At 35.8% G+C, this 12,585-nt stretch overlaps 1 protein-coding gene across 4 annotated transcripts in view; it reads right to left on the bottom strand.

Moving 5' to 3' along the window:
• LOC123877224 (sodium- and chloride-dependent GABA transporter 1) overlaps positions 1–12,585 on the bottom strand; it is a 19,900-nt gene extending 7,315 nt beyond the window's left edge. The window contains exons 1-7 of one of the 4 annotated variants that reach the window (XM_045923769.1): positions 12,519–12,585; positions 7,966–8,224; positions 7,393–7,481; positions 6,673–6,855; positions 6,177–6,278; positions 1,492–1,663; positions 640–830 (exon numbers count right to left, since the gene is read on the bottom strand). In XM_045923769.1, the coding sequence (XP_045779725.1) occupies positions 640–830; positions 1,492–1,663; positions 6,177–6,278; positions 6,673–6,855; positions 7,393–7,481; positions 7,966–8,036 (808 nt within the window). In that variant the 5' untranslated portion in view covers positions 8,037–8,224; positions 12,519–12,585. Of the gene's footprint in view, positions 1–639; positions 831–1,491; positions 1,664–6,176; positions 6,279–6,672; positions 6,856–7,392; positions 7,482–7,965; positions 8,225–8,787; positions 8,807–10,384; positions 10,468–10,512; positions 10,760–12,518 lie in introns of those variants that run through there. The other 3 variants (XM_045923767.1, XM_045923768.1, XM_045923770.1) reach the window with 3 other exon arrangements.

The raw sequence follows: 12,585 nt of genomic DNA, 5'->3' as shown, positions 1-12,585 counted from the left end.
CTCTATCGATTAAAAAAAAAATTACGCAAATCGGTTCAGAAATCTCAGAGATTTCGGTGTACATAGGTAGAAAAACACAACTCTCTTTTTGAAAGTCGGTTAAAAAAGTAGCCTATGTTACACCCTGGTCAATCCTCTACTTGTCTGTGAAAATTTTAAAAACCTGTGATTCAGTTATAGTATCGTTCAAATAACCATTTGACCTTAATATGCGGTAGTTATTTCGAAATTACAGACAGACACTCCAATTTTATTTATTAGTATAGATAATCTCTAAAAAAAAACAAAGTCGTTTCCCGCCGTCTGCCCCTCTGTACGCTTAGATCTTATAAACTATGATATGCATTGAAATGCGGTTTTCATCAGTAGATAAAGTAAATTCAAGAGCAAGATTAATACGTATAGTTTAATATTGTTTTGTCTTAATTAGTTGAAATATGACGATAATTGGGACCTATTTGGATCTTCAAAAGAAGAGTGAATCGGCATCTTCTAGGCAGGCGCGCTCCACTTTAGGCTGCATCATCACTTACTATTTGGTGTGATTGCTGGCAAGTTAGTGCAGATAAAGCTTTACAGGCTTTACGACTATCCCAATACTGAATTAGCAAAAATTAAGAATTTCGATCACATACTCACCTCTGATAAGCAGAATGGTAAGCAAGAAGTAAGGGAACAAGGCGGTGAAGTAGACGACCTTGCCGGTCCAGCGAACACCCTTCCAGATGCAAAAGTAACAGAGGACCCAAACCAACAGCAGCGTCCCGGCGAGCTCCCAGCGAATGTTGCCGATATGTTCGATACCACTGGAGATTTGGAGAGCGCGGCGCCTGTAGAATAGAATAGAATAGAATAGAATAGATTTTTATTCAAATAAACTTTTACAAGTGCTTTTGAATCGTCAAATAATTTACCACTGGTTCGGAATGCCGTTCCTACCGAGAAGAACCAGCAAGAAACTCGGAAGATAAATGTTGAAAGTTTTAGATAGTTTCCAAAGAGTTAAGAGGATTAACAATCATTTTGTATCTGAATTTGTGCTCTGAAATAGAGTTTGGAAGCTTGAGGTTTTTAACAACTTCAGTAGTAGTATCGATTCGGTAACAGGACACAAGTTTAAGTTTTTTCGAAAGTGTAACATAGCTGGTAATGATAACATACTTTGAATTTTTAAAATTAAACATTAGGTAGGTACTTAGACTCTAAATTAAAGGGGCAACACAAGTTATTAACCGACTTCAAAAAAGGAGGAGGTTCTCAACTCGTCGGAATCTTTTTAATAACCACTATGACTATGGTGACGACCTTTGTCAATTATGGAACTTTTACTACCAATTAATTTCTAGAAATTCTAAATCACTTGGCGTTACGATTTCGTCAGAAGAGTGTTGATTAGCCGCATCTAAACCCTTTCGTCAGATCTGCTTGAGGCAACTAGAAAATTTATTTTTCCGAAACTAATCCTATAAAAGTTGATTAAAAGCTACTTACTCCCAGAACTCTTTGACAGGGTCAGATAAAATGGCTTTGCTGACGTTCTTGCCATTAAGGGTGCAGAAAGTCGTCTTATCCATGTCGGACCAGCAAGTTAGGTTCATTCTGTCGTACGGGTTCACGCAAGTTTCTGTATTCCAATAGTTGTCGCACGTACGCCAGGGCACATCTGGGAATTTTAATTTAATTCAACTCATTATTTCTTCATTTTTTGTTTACATAAAATAATGTGAATATACATTTTTTTTTTTTTTTTTTTTTTTTTTATTAACTATCAAATATTGAACGTATTACAAATGCTTTTAACACAACAAAAAAACCACTAAGGTTTAGTATGTTGCTTATCATTCCGTCCATTAATCGATTTTGTGTATAGTACTTCCATAAATAATATATACATTATTTATAGAAGCACTAGGGAACATTACAAGATAATAATTTGTTATTTTTAATTTTTCAAAAATGGGAATTGTTAATATTTGTTTTGAAAGTATGATTTTAACTTGTGTTTAAGGTTAAATTCGGTAAGTCCTGACCTAAAAGTATTATCTAAACTATTTATTAGGCGAGGGATCATGTACGCGCTGGTGCGCTCACCATATTTATTTTTTGCAAAGATGGTAACTAGTTTTTTTTGAGTTACTTTGCGTGTCTGAATTTTGTTACTAACTTCCTTTTGTATGGCTAAATTAAAAAATTGTTCTTTCAGAAGCGTAAATTGTACTTTGTCATAAATATTAATCACTTTACAATACTTAAATATAAGATTTTCATTATTTTTTGCAAGTAGTTTAATATTAAGAGGAACAATGGTTTTTAAAATCCTTAGTTGCAACTGATAAACATGTTGTAAGTGCGACTTGTCGGTTCGACCATAGCTACTCAACCCATAAGCAATTATGGAGTCGGCAAGAGCATTGTACAGCATCAATTTGACTTTAAAATTTAACCTATTTCTAATTATAAATAAGTTTGCCAAGAATGCTCTGAGCTTATCACATACATGCTTTATGTGCTCATGCCAGTTGAACTTATGGTCAATTATTAATCCTAAGTATTTATGCGAGTTAACTATTTCAATAGTGGGACAATTACAGTTGCTATGTGGTTGGTGCAAACAGTTATGATTATGCGCAATAAGTTTATGTTTTAACATGCTGTTAGCTTTTAAATTTGGTGAATGTATGTGGACTAATTTTGTCTTTTGAGAGTTTAATATTAAACCACTGTCATGACACCATTTATTTAAATTATCAAAGTCTTCCTGTAGCATTAGCAAGGCATCATTGACATCTTTAGCTGCTACAAGCATGCATGTATCATCAGCATATTGGTACGTAGTACAGTGGCTAAATATCTTATTCATATCATTCACATAAGCTATAAAATGCAATGGTCCAAGCACGGAACCTTGAGCTGTGCCCTCAGTTACTGTGATTGGTGCGCTATAGCTGTCACAGATCCTAACGCGGTAGCTTCTATTACTCAGATAGTTTTTACACCAATTTAAAAGAGATCCCCGTATACCTGAGTTTTCTAATCTTGTAATAAGCTTGTTGTGATCTAATGTGTCAAATGCACGAGAAAAATCAATAAATAAAGCCAGAACATGTAGTTGTTGGTTCATCCATGAATTAACTTGATCTGTAAAGTCTGACAATAACATTGTCGTATTCTTACCGGGCCTAAAACCAAATTGGCTAGAGCTTAAAATATCATTTTTTTGATAGAACACATGTATTTGATTACAGATATATTTTTCTACTATTTTATCTATGGAAGATGTTAAAGTGATTGGCCTATAATTATTTATGTCATCATATTTACCTTTCTTGTGTACTGGTCTTACACAACCTACTTTAAGTTCATCAGGATACGACTCAGTTTTAATACAGGCATTTATAAACTTAGCTAAAGGTTCTGAAATTATATTAGAAATGCCCTTGATGTCTCTCATTCTAACACAATCAAATCCTGGGGCTTTATCAATACGAAACCTATTTATTAATTTATAGACACTATCCGGCGTTGCCTTCCTAAAATACATGCTACAATTAGATTGTATCGTGTTGTTTTGACCAAGATTTAATAAGTTCTGGTTGCAATTCGGCAATATATTTTTCACGGTAGTGTCAAAGTTGGTCGCAAAGTTGTCTGCAATTTGCTGTGGTACACGACTGAGCGATTTAAAAGCATTTAACACAACCTCATCAATTGATCTTACTATCCTTCCTGCGATATCATTTAGTAATTGCCACAATTTTCTTGAATTATTAAAATTTTTAATTATTTTCTTTTTATAGTATAAATTTCTATAGTATTCAGTTATTTTATTTACTTTATTTCTTTTCCTATTGTATTCTAATCTTAACACTACGTTATTTTGATCTTTCTTCCATCTATGAAACAATTCATCTCGCTTATTACTCAAATTAATGATATTTTTATTTATCCATGGCGCCTGGCAATGTAGTTTTGAATTTATATTAATAATTCTCTTTGCCTTTGAATAAGCATTATTAAAAGTATCAGAAATGAAAGTATACATTTGCTGCGGAGACTGCATATTGTCAATATGAGACCAATCCGCACATAATTCCTCGCCTAATATCACAGGGTCATAAATAGGTATTTGCTTGCTTACAGTAAAGTTAAGTGATCTTGATTCGTAAATATTGCATAGTGCTATTATGGTCAGGCGATGATCCGCCAGTACCGTATCGACCGCAGCCGTGCAAGGGTCCGCCGTGTGGGAGCGCACAAAAATGTGATCAATGCACGATTTTGTAGTTAAACTTAATCTTTTTTCAATACGTGTATAATCACTAATACCACACTTCAGACCCTGCTCCGCCAGTAGGTTTAAATACTTATCCCTCATTACGGATGACAATTTCAGGTCTATGTTCATATCTCCAATAACTATAATGTTGACAAAGTGCTGTAAGTTATCTAATAATAGTGACAATTCATTAATAAATAGCTGCTTATTATAAGATGGAGGTCTATAAATTGCACACAAGGCGATTACTGTATTACACGGTGTTTTAATAGAACCAATTATCGACTCAAATGTTTGTGAACTATAGGTCATATAAGTAAATTTTAAATAGTTCCTTATATACACGATAACACCTCCGCCTTTTCTATTCTGTCGCAGTTGTGAATGCATTTTATAGCCAGGAATGTTGAACAAATGACAGACATTCTGTGCTATACCTACTTCGGTTAATATTATTATATCGATGGGATGTAAACTTATTTCTATTAGATGCAGCAACTTAGCGTAGTTTTTTGTTATTGAACGTATATTAATATGTATAGCTAAGAGATTAATGTGACAATTCGGAAGTTTTTTGATAAAGTTGTTGCAATTTAAACAATCAAAGTATTCAGTTATTTCAGGTGATTGTATATAATTACTATCCATTACAATTTATATGCAAAAAAATCTTTTGAAATGAAAATAATGAAATACTTGAATAACTAATATTTATAATATAAATAAGTGCAGGTAGGTAGGTAGGTACTCACGTTATTTGGTTAGGGATTCAATATCCGACATGGATCTAATTAAATGCACTTTACTTTCCTTTGTTTTCCTTGCAAAAACTTTACCATTTTTACACCAGATAAATTCATATGTTGGACGTAGATTTTTTTTCGCGTTATACAACAACATTTTATTATGCGGTGTTAGGGCTTCACGAATAAAAACTGGATTTTTAGCCACTTCGTGCAATGCATTAGTTACAATGTCACCAACTGTAGTAGTCACCTGCTTGGCCGCGGAAATCCATTGTTCGCGGGACTTTATCGTATGTAATTCCACGAGAAGGGAACACGGGTGATCTTTACGGATTGGCATGCAGCGGGTGGATTTTACATCGTCTATGGCCACCTTAAGCTTGGTGGCAACAGATTTCATAGTTTCCAGGGGTTTTTGTATAGCCACTTCAGGTAGTCCAGATATTTCCAAGGAATTCAAAAGTGCTTTTTGTTCCATTTCCTGCATCTGGGTCTCAACGCAGACTACTCGAAGTTCTAGGTTCTTATTTTTGTTTTGAAGTTCGTTATTTTTGTTTTCTAGCACTCTAATTCTACTTTCTTGACCTTTAACACACTCTTCCAAACTCGACATCTGTTCACCTAGAAAATTGAGCGAAATTTCAAATTCTTTCTTGAAGTCCTCGAATTCTTTCTTAAAAATTTTTTTCATCTCCGATGTTATCTGACTGATTAGTTTGGAGTTTACGTCCTTGCTAAGGGGTGCTTCTTCCTCATCGTCAGATTCGTCCACAGAAACAAATGTTGACGATCTGTGTGACACGTTGCATATGCATTCGGCGCAGCTCCATTCTAATCCAGGGGTGTTTCGAAGAGTCGCCAGCTGTTTATTGGACAGCTTCGCACATTCATGGGTAGCGTGGACACTTTTTTCACATCTGCTACACACTATACCAAAAACTTTCTTAGTTATATTTTTATTACACGTAGAACATTTAGTAAAACCCATTTTTGTAATTAACATGAAATATGAAATACTGGAAATATGGGAGAGTTAATTTCACAGTTCTTAATGATGATGAAAATGGCTCAAGGGTTGTAGTGCCTGTTCGCTGAGACAGTTTGCTTTTTCTAACTCATCTTACCGAATATTTAAAAAGTAATAATTAACTCACCAGCTCGCATGGACATGAAAAAATAAAAGATGGCCCAAGCGAGGATCACAATGTAGTAGACGTTCATCCAACATGACATAACGGCGGCGGCGTATCCAATACCTAAAAGATAAAATTATTTGTAATAACGCCTCAATCAAAAGTTTAGAAATCTCAAAGCTGAATTCAGATGCTTATCGTACTATGCTAAGTACAATATTAAGTAATTTAATTATTGTAATTGGACTTAAAAGGTCCGTTCTAATTAAAAAAATAATTAAATAAATCAGTGAGGGACGAAAAAAAAATGCCCTTGAGTTGAACTTTTACTGAATATAATTAGTTTGAAGAATGGATAGATAGCTCCCTACAAGAATCTATGCCCATCTGTGAAAGTTTTAGATGCGTCCAAAAACTATCCTTAAAATAATAGGAGACAAATTTATTTCAACTCTCATGCATTTGCGAATAAATATGGAAATGAAAAATACAACATCGTTAATAATAACTAACTAACCCTTAAAAATGGGCGCAATCTTAAACACGCCCAAACCGCCGATTGTGAGCATCTGTCCCATCGCCAGCTCCATGAAGAACATCGGGATCCCAGCGAGGAAGAGCGTGAGGAAGTACGGGATGAGGAACGCACCACCGCCATTCTTGTAGCAGAGGTAAGGGAAACGCCAGACATTGCCGAGACCTACATAAACACAAATCATCAAATGAATATGACGGACTACTGCTTAAGGTCAAAATTCTCTTTGGTTCATAACCACCAACGTGTAATAATAACACTAAAATGTTTTAAATTGCCATCAATCATTTATATTGCCATATTAAAACAAATAATACGAATTCTATACTATTATTATTCAATGCAAAACACTCAAATCGCGTTTGCCATAATACTTTGTGTTTTGTCGAATGCGTTTGACTGAGCCAACCGTAGACCTTTGCGATTGGTTCTAAGTGTAAACCATAGAATAGTTATTCATAAGTTACAGATTGCGTACGGCTCTAGATAGTGTAACTACTGAACTAGAATAAAAGTTTGAGGTAACAAATGTGATAAACAATTGGGAGTCCTGCAAGGGTCACTTCTGGGTCTATTTTGGTTTCACGTGTATGTACATGGTAGATTCACTTGCACTTTTTATTTATGCCTATTTTGATCATAGCTTATTCAATTATAATCGTAGTTATTATATTTTAAAAATTATTATATTCTTATTCTTACCTATGGCCAAACCGATAACTGAGAGGATGAAATCAAGCTTGCTCCCCCAGGACCCTCGCTCAGGTAAGTCTGATTTGGTCGATACTTTGCTGTAAGAGAAACAAAAACTTCACTGAAATATGTAAATGAAGACAGCTTGCAAAATAGAATAAAATAGGTAGAATAGAATATATTTTTATTCAAATGAACTTTTACGTAGTTAAGTGCTTTTGATTCGTCAAAATAATTTGAGTTAAAATAGTAGGACTAGTTTTGACACCCGATTTTACGTTTAAGTAGATTTGTGTTTAGCAAATAGATCATGGCACAGTTTTGTTGCCTTAGGGTACTACGATTGTCTCACTACGATACCAGCAGCGGCGACGCAACCAGCCACGCTACCAACAATTATATAATATATACAGCTAAGTATACGAGCATAACAAGAAACAACGAATCAGATGATCACATCACTTCCAAATACATTGGTTTCCAAGCAAATAGTTTTTAATTATATTTTTCGTTTGCAGTTTTTTAGTCTAAGCTCACTTTGGTCTATTATTTGCTCTTTTATAAGGTTGGTTACAATCTTACCTGGGCTTAGTACTGGCTCCTTGAACGCTAAGTTCAATTTCATCTCCATGGCCATCTTTTTTGGTGTCCATCTCTTTCTCCTCTCTGTCAACTTTTTCTGTATTCTCTTCTTCTCCTTCTCAACTCCAATGCCTCTTGTTTCCCTCACCGTCTAATAATGTATCAGTCAAGGGAATTGTATTAACATTTTTCTAGAAGTACGTGGACTAGATGAGTACTCGTAGGTATTATTTGTGTTTTGTACTGTAGTTTCAAATATCTGAAACAAATATTATTATTTCCTTATATTTCTTACTCTATTGTTTTTAACTGATATTTTTGACCTGACCTTTATGCCAGCCCCATAGTTAGTATGTCCTGACAGACTGATTGACTCCTGAATCCTGATCTATAAATGCACAATATATACTGCTGAGTTTAAAAGCTTGAGAAACAGTAATGAGTTTTGACAGTAGGTTAATTTTATGACGTAGGCGCACACTAATATAATAGATTTTTGGCAATTGCAACCCCTACTTTGGTCTGTTCTCTCAGAATGAGAAGCGGTTGGCCACAGTCAAGACATTAGCCAAGAGCGGATTGGCAGACTTCACACACCTTAAAAGAACTTTGTTATGGTAGTCGGACAAAGTCGCGAGCATAAGTATAGCATAACTTTAATTAAGTATAATGACTATAGATCTCTTAATACTTAGTTAAAGTTAAATAAAACAAACCGACCACCAAAATAGCTTATTTGATTGACATAAACGGTTGGTATCTATCGGTTAAATTGAATAACGAGCGTCGATGTTAGACAGGAGTTAGTTAGTAGGTACTAACCACGGGACTAACCGGTCATGCTCCTCCAATCCGGAAGTATTTATACTAGAACCCTAGTTCCTAAACCTATAAATCAAATGGAAATATTAACTTTAGTGTAGTCTCACGCTTTCGAATAGTTCTCTCTCTACATCGTATTACTCGTCTCTCAATAAGTTCAAAGTTTTCATAAAACGTAAACTGATTGAGAAATTCTATTACAATGTAAAAACTAGCTCTAACCGTTGAAACAGTTCACTTTTGTGAATCTATAATGTTATTTATATATTACTGTCTTGTTGGAAATATATAAAGAATATTTTACTTTACTTTACTTTTGATATAATATGTGGTCTAGAATGTCCAGAATTTCAGTTTCAAATCCTGGCAGTACGCAAAGATAATTATGTACCTACCTACGGTGAAAAAACTCTTTCGATCAGTTTTCAAGTTCACAAGTTCTTGATCACAATATACAGTTGAATAATTTTTAGGGTTCCGTACCTCAAAAGGAAAAACGGAACTCTTATAGGATCACTTTGTTGTCTGTTTGTTTGTCTGTCCGTCCGTCGGTCGTGACTGTCAAGAAAACCTATAGGGTACTTCCCGTTGACCTAGAATCATGAAATTTGGCAGTTAGGCAGGTCTTATAGCAAGTAAAGGAATAAATCCGAAAACCGTGTTATATCATTAAAAAGAATTAAAATGTGTTTCAATTTTCAAAGTAAGATAACTATACCAAGTGGGGTGTCATATAAAAGGGTTTTACCTGTTCATTCTAAAATTGATTTTTTTTTATTTTTATGCACAATAGTTTTTGATTTATCGAGCAAAAAAAATACCCTCGGTGCGCGAGTCTGACTCGCACTTAGCCGGTTTTTTTAGATCTAAGAGCACTCATCCGATTCGAGCCCGTGAAAATACGGATATGAAAAATTCGGGCCGAAATTGGATAATACTTATAAACGCACTAATCCGATCTCTGATCCAAATCTGTGGACATCTTTGACATATCTACATCATACGTCCGATTTAAATCCGAGGCCCATTCGAGATATTCTTACGCATGACGGAAGTCGAAGCTATTGCGTTAGCTACCATACAAGTAGTTCTATGACTACTTCGGAACGTATTTTGACGGATTCGGATCGGATGCAGTGCGTATTCGTCCCAAGTTTTGCACTCATCAACGGACGATAATTATATCACTGCTGGTCAGCTAAATTGCAGCTAACCATTATGGAATCGACAGTAACAAGGATGATAAAAAGAAATCATCTCTGATAGATAAGTACTTACTAAATACGTCATTATCATAAAAAGTAAATTCCTGAGTCACGCTGATTCATCTAAGCCCAGCCCAAACCCTTGGGCTTAGAAAACTGAAATTTCGCAAAGAGGTTCCCTTTAGAATGTGAAAAGGAATAAGGCCTAAGATTGTCCTCAATCCAGTAGGGATTTTCTCTGAGCGAAGCAGCGGGTACTCGTTAGTATAAAAAAAATTATAAAGTCCTGGAAGAACACTATGAATGAATTCCTTGCAAGGGAGAGCACGAGGGATTTTAGCGGATACAAATCTTTCAGAGATTCCTATTCCTTCTCCAGGAAGGAGATTTACCAGAAAAAGTGACTACTCTTTTGTAGCAAAAGGACACTTGTTGATTGTCCCCTGGAAGTAGTTCTTTCCTCTTGAAATCTCCTGGAATGGATTCCTTGTAAGCAACAAAAGACTTTTAAAGCACTTACAAAAAACACACACAGCACCATAAACGTAGCCTCTACACTATACACACGCACACACACAAATCATTTTCAATCACGGAGCACAAAGTATCCGAACGCGGCAAACGTCACTCGGAGCAAGATGGCGGAATTGGCAGGAGCGTGCTGATCCGCCACATGCTTGATCTCGAATGCGGCATGGCTGGCTAACATGGCGACCTCAACGCCGCGATATGATGTCGCCCCTTCAACTGTCAGTCGTTGAAAGAATTTATGAGCATTGCCCCACAATCAGGACCCTCCGGAAGGTGTTGGGATCGCGCTGGGGGCCTCATTCGCTGACATTGCTGGCTGGATGAATTGATCGGCGATTGTCATTTGTACGGACCAATTTGCTGATATGACTGTGTTCAATCCGTAGATTGTCTCTTGTTCCAGTAGTCAAGCCATTTAATCTATTTCTATCGTAGGAACAACTTCTATTTCAGGTCACACTCGCACTTTGTAGGGAGTAGAATAGAATAGAAAAGATGTATATCCGAACTAGCTTATGCCGCGTGAACTTCACACTTTTCAAACCCCTATTTTACCCCCGTAGGTGTTGAATTTTCAAAAACCCTTTTTTTGGCGGATGTCTACGTTATAATAGCTATCTGCATGCCTTACAACCTGATCCATCCAATAGGTAGTTTGAGCTGTGCGTTGATAGATCAGTCAGTGGGTCCGTCAACTAGAGCCTCGATAGCTCAACGGTCGAGGAACGGACTGAATTCCGAAAGGTCGGCGGTTCAAACCCCACCCGTTGCACTATTATCGTACCCACTCCTGGCACAAGCTTTACGCTTAATTGAAGGGGAAAGAGGAGTATCAGTCATGATTAGCATGGCTAGTATTCTTAAAAAAAAAAAAATCTCAGTCGGTCAATAAAGATGAAGAATAAGATGAATTTTAACAAACACTTCCGAATTAGGTTTGGAATGCCGTTCTTATCGAGAAGAACGAGCAAGAAACTCAGCGGTTGCTCTACTCACGGAATTCGCAGTACTTGCAGACCCTCTGCAGGGCAGACATCAAGTAGCAGAGAGTGGCGCAAGATTGCAGCGTGAGAAGGGAGAAGAGATCTTGAATCAACATCTGTCAAATATTAGGCTGGGGGTGACGTGAAATCAAAGATAGTGATCCTAGTCGTTTCATTGGCCTACCCAGCGTCAAAATAATATCTAGGTAACATTTGAGGCCAGCTAATGTGGGCGAAGCCTTGATGTTTTCTTAGATATTTCCTAACTGTCATGAACTGTGTATCTTCGAATTTAAGAACAATCCCTTCAACTTTCGAAGTTGAGCTTCTTTCCTGACTTTAAGGACTTCTTAGACAGCTAAATTTACAATTGCAGCAAAGGGGTAAAAAAGAAACTGCTTCGGATGTGGAGCCTTAAAAATTTTCATCGAGAAACTCATTCAAAGAAGTCATTCCGTTTTCGAGGCTAGATAATTTATTATAAAAATGAGGTATTTGTAGTAAAACGACCAGCTTTCTAACTACCTACCTTGGATACAATATTTTAAGTAGCTACTTACATACGTATATAAATAACTTGAACCTTTTCAAATTAAAAAAAAATCTTTTTTATGTATTATTTATTATTATTGATTTTTATTTATTTATTTTTATGCATAATAGTTTTTGATTTATCGTGCAAAAATACCCCAGTGCGGAACCTTCGGTGCGCGAATCTGACTCGCACTTGGCCGGTTTTTTACATGAATATTTTCAAAGACCTGGAGAGCGAATTACTTTTATCCTGAAAAATTAACAACACTAACCAATAAAAAAACAACTTCGCATTTGCAGTATTATTACGAAGTAGGATTATTTACCTAAGTAAGTAGAGAAAAGAGATACAGAAAGGTAAAACCGGTAAAACAGTGAATTAGAAAAAAATATTACAATCAGTAAATATTTAAGATTTAATTTAAAAAAATTAAAGCCGTTTCAAATACAGAATAATAATTGAAAAAATGTTACTCACGGTTTCCCGCCCAAAAAAGATAGCTTCTTTTCGTAAATATTTTGCAACACCTCCCCGACCCTTAGCT

The sequence above is a fragment of the Maniola jurtina genome, chromosome 23 (assembly GCF_905333055.1).
Source record: "Maniola jurtina chromosome 23, ilManJurt1.1, whole genome shotgun sequence".
Taxonomy (NCBI): Eukaryota; Metazoa; Arthropoda; class Insecta; order Lepidoptera; family Nymphalidae; genus Maniola; species Maniola jurtina.
This window is presented reverse-complemented; position numbering and strand designations above follow the sequence as displayed.